We start from the raw sequence: 4,112 nt of genomic DNA, 5'->3' as shown, positions 1-4,112 counted from the left end.
ATCATGATGAAGGCTCACACTTCTAGGTATTCCATGAACCTAAGCTCTACAAAGATGTACCATGATCTTAAGAAAGTCTACTGGTGGAATGATATGAAGAGGAATGTAGCAAACTTTGTGGCAAGATATCTAAATTGTCGGCAAGTGAAGGCTGAACACCAAAGGCCCGGTGGGTTGGAACAGAATATAGAAACTCTGATGTGTAAATGGGAGGTGATCAATATGGAATTTGTGGTAGGACTACCTCTTACCCCTCGCAACTTTGACTCTATTTGGGTAATTGTGGATCGACTCATGAAATTAGCTCATTTCTTACCTGTTAAGGCTACTGACATAGCGAAACAATATGCTCAGTTCTACATCAAGGAAATCATCAGGCTGCATGGCACTCCAGTTTCCATCATTTCTGATCGGGGGCACAGTTCACAGCTAACGTTTGGAAGACATTTCAGTAAGGGTTGGGTATTCAGGTAAATCTTATTACAACTTTCCATCCACAAACCAACGGGCAGGCAGAGCGGACTATTCAAACGATCGAGGATATGTTGAGAACTTGTGTTCTTGACTTCAAAGGTAGCTGGGATAATCATTTGTCACTCATAGAGTTTGCCTACAACAACAGTTACCATGCTAGCATGCAGATGGAACCGTTCGAGGCTTCATATGGTAGGAGATGTAGATCTCTCATTGGGTGGTTCGATATTGGGGAAGCAGAATTGATAGGGCCGGACCTCGTGCATCAGGCTATGGATAAGGTTAAGATCATTACAGAACAGTTGAAAACCGCCCAGAGTCGTCAGAAGTCCTATTCGGATGTGCGTCACAGGGATTTGGAGTTCAAAGAAGATGATTGGGTATTCTTCATGGTTTCCCCTATGAAGGGAGTAATGCGGTTTGGTAAGAAAGGGAAATTGAGTTCGAGGTATGTCGGGCCGTACAGAATATTTCAGGGGATTGGCCAAGTGGCTTACAGGCTAGAACTACCTCCAGAGATGTCTTTAGTGTACCCGATGTTCTACGTATCCATGTTGAAGAAGGTGGTTGGAGATCCATCACTTATTTTTCTGGTTGAGACTATCGAGGTTAATGAAGAATTGACTTATGAAGAAATTCTAGTTGCCATTCTTGATAGGCAAGTTCGAAAGTTAAGGAATAAATAGATTGCCTCCGTGAAAGTGTTATGGCGAAACCAACAAGTCGAAGAGGCCACCTGGAGGCCGAGGAAGAAATACCCTCATTTGTTTGAATAGTCATGTATTTATAAAGTTACATTCTATAAAAATGTTAAGATCTTACCTTCTATGAATTATGTATCATTTGTATAGTTGATATTGGGGGTGTTCCCTTTTGGTTATATACTGCTTGTAAGGCAATGGTTGCCATTGTGTTTACGATATATTGTGTCATTGGTTTATGTATATGTTGTTAGGGTTAGTTTCTGGGATTCTCTGACAGGTGGATAGGCCCAGTTACAGGGGAAACTCTGGCGAAAATATTTGAAATTTGGGGAGTTAGTTAAACGTTGGAACTGTTGATGTGTTATAGCAGTTGAGTCACGTTGGTTTCTAATGGCGAATTTTGTCCGTCCTCAATGACGAATGATCTTAAGCGGGGGAGGATGTAAGGACCTTTAAAATTTTACCTAAGACCCGGGGTTTTGTGGTTCGTACTTTTTGGGTTGAACAGTGCATTGGGGAGTTGAAGAAAAATGTTGGAAATACAGGGCACATTTTGCTGTCCATTATGCGATCGCAGAACTGATCTGTGGACCGCATATCTGCCGCAGACCAAGGCAGAAGATTGGGCAATTTTTTTTGGACCATTATGCGACCGCATAATCATTTTGCGGGCCGCATAACCCCTTGTAGAACCAACACCAAAAATATTCTGGAGGAAAGTTCTGCGGCACATTATGTGACCGTAGAATAGGTCTACGGACTGCAGACCGGTCGCAGAGTGAGGCAAGAATGCCCAATTTCGAAGGGCCATTATACGGTCCATTTTGCACACCGCAGAAGCGTTATGCGGTCGCATATGCGACCACAAACCTGCATCGGGGCTTCATTTGTTCTAATTTTTGAACCCAGCCCCATTCTTATAAAATAGCCTCGGGGATCATTGTAAAAGGGAAAAACATATATTTCTAGAGAGAAGGAGTGCCATAGGGTGAGAGGGGGAATTCTTTCTCAAAGTTGAAGCATGTTTAAGAAGAATTCACTAGGTCGTCATCCTAGAGGTAAGATTCTACTCCATATCCCTAACTTTTGTGATTTTAATTGAAAATAGGTAATAGGACAAAGAATTCTTGGGTATGGGAGTTGTTTATTTTACATGCATGTACCATCAAGGGTAGTGAGAAGATTGTTGAGCCCTTTTGGGTGAACTTTGGGTAGTGGGTGAGTAAAAGCATGAAGGGTGATGCCGTGAAACCTTAATGCTCACCTAGTGTTTGATAAAATGCTCAAGTGAGCTGGAACTATGAACTCCTTCCTAATTTGTATTCAATTTTGCTATATCTCTAAATAGATCGAAGTGGCTAAGATTTTCGGAATATTGTAGTAATTTAAAAAGCTCGAGGTAATGTATGTTGGCCAAACTCTTCTATTCGAATTGAACCCCGCAATATTCTTGTAGGTCCCGTGTTGCTCATTATAAATTGATTATTTCGAATAAGCCTTGTGTCGAAAGATATATGCATTCAATTGTATTCCAAATGTTCTTGTTATGTTGAGTTTAAACTCGAGAAGGTGATTAAGCATTGGCTATGTGTTATTACATTATGATTTAAAAACGTGATTTTAATGAAAGATATCATGTCAATTGTGTAAGAAGTCACATGTTCCTAAGACCTTAAATTGCTCAAATATGTGTGTAAAGTCTAAATTTGAAAGGCCTTGTTGTTGATTATCCATGCTAATGTTTGAAAGAGAAATAGTGAGCATGAATTATGAAGTATGGCCAACGTGCCAAGGATGATATTGCGTTATAGCCAATAAAATGAATGGCATGTAAAAGAATATGAAATGAATGGTAAATACTTTTATTAATAAATGTCTTGGGAGTATCGTTTAGCCACCGAAGAAAGGTAGGTCGGAAAAACCTAACCCCGAAACTAAATGTGCCGGTATAGGAGTGATTGACGGGTAAATTCCCGTGTTAATGTGAAGAGATTGTTTCCCCTTATATGGGATGAGATTGGTGTGTTGATATGATTTCTCTTAAATGGGATGAGATTATTGCTAGCGAAATGTGATGTGATGTCGACCCACACGGCATTGTGGCAAGACGGCTTAGTCGATCAGGCTAAGATCGAACGCCATGTCGTGCACATGAATCAACCAGTCAGATTAGCCGGTCCGGCTGAGATTGGACTTCGTGTTAAACCATGGTGGTGTATCGGTGCAATAGATATGGATTGGCTATCACCATGTTACGCTATTCTGGATTATCATGCTAAGACCATGATATTGGCGATGCCAGGGTTGCCTAGGGTTGAGTGGAGAGGTTCCTTGTATTATGTTCCCAGTAGAATGATTTCATATTTTAAGTTTCAGTGGATGGTTGACAAGGGATGTCTGGCCTATTTGGCCTTCGTGCGGGATGTTAGTGCTGATACTCTTACTATTGAGTCTGTTCTAGTAGTGAGAGACTTTCCTGATATGTTTCCTGTAGATCTGCTAGGCATGCCAACCGGCATGGACATTGATTTTGGTATTTATCTGGTGACAGGCACTCATCCCATCTCTATTCCACTGTATCGCATGGTTACAGTGGAATTGAAAGAGTTAAAGGAACAACTTCATGAGTTACTTGACAAGGGTTTCATCAAGCCTAGTGTGTTTCCTTGGGGCGTGTTGGTTCTATTTGTTAAGAAGAAGGATGGTACTATATAGGTGTGCATTGATTACGAGCAGTTGAACAAAGTTAAAATTAAGAACAAATACCCATTGCCGCACATTGTTGACTTATTTGATCAGCTTTAGGGTGATAAAGTGTTCTCTCAGATTTCTTTGAGTCAGGGTATCATCAGGTGAAGATTCAGGATTCTGATATTTTAAAGATGGCATTTAGGACCCGCTATGGTCACTACGAGTTTCTTATGATGTCATTTG

General features: G+C 40.8%; 1 protein-coding gene across 1 annotated transcript; it reads left to right on the top strand.

The window, feature by feature from the left end:
- Nucleotides 1-3,329: 3,329 nt before the first annotated feature.
- LOC142168125 (uncharacterized) lies at nt 3,330-3,893 on the top strand. Its single transcript, XM_075228786.1, has one exon. The coding sequence runs from the start codon at nt 3,330-3,332 to the stop codon at nt 3,891-3,893; it is 564 nt and encodes a 187-aa protein (XP_075084887.1).
- Nucleotides 3,894-4,112: the final 219 nt, after the last annotated feature.

The sequence above is a fragment of the Nicotiana tabacum genome, chromosome 13, assembly GCF_000715075.1.
Source record: "Nicotiana tabacum cultivar K326 chromosome 13, ASM71507v2, whole genome shotgun sequence".
In the NCBI taxonomy this organism is placed as follows: Eukaryota; Viridiplantae; Streptophyta; class Magnoliopsida; order Solanales; family Solanaceae; genus Nicotiana; species Nicotiana tabacum.
Note: the sequence above shows the minus strand (reverse complement) of the source record. Positions and strands in the feature narration are given on the sequence as shown.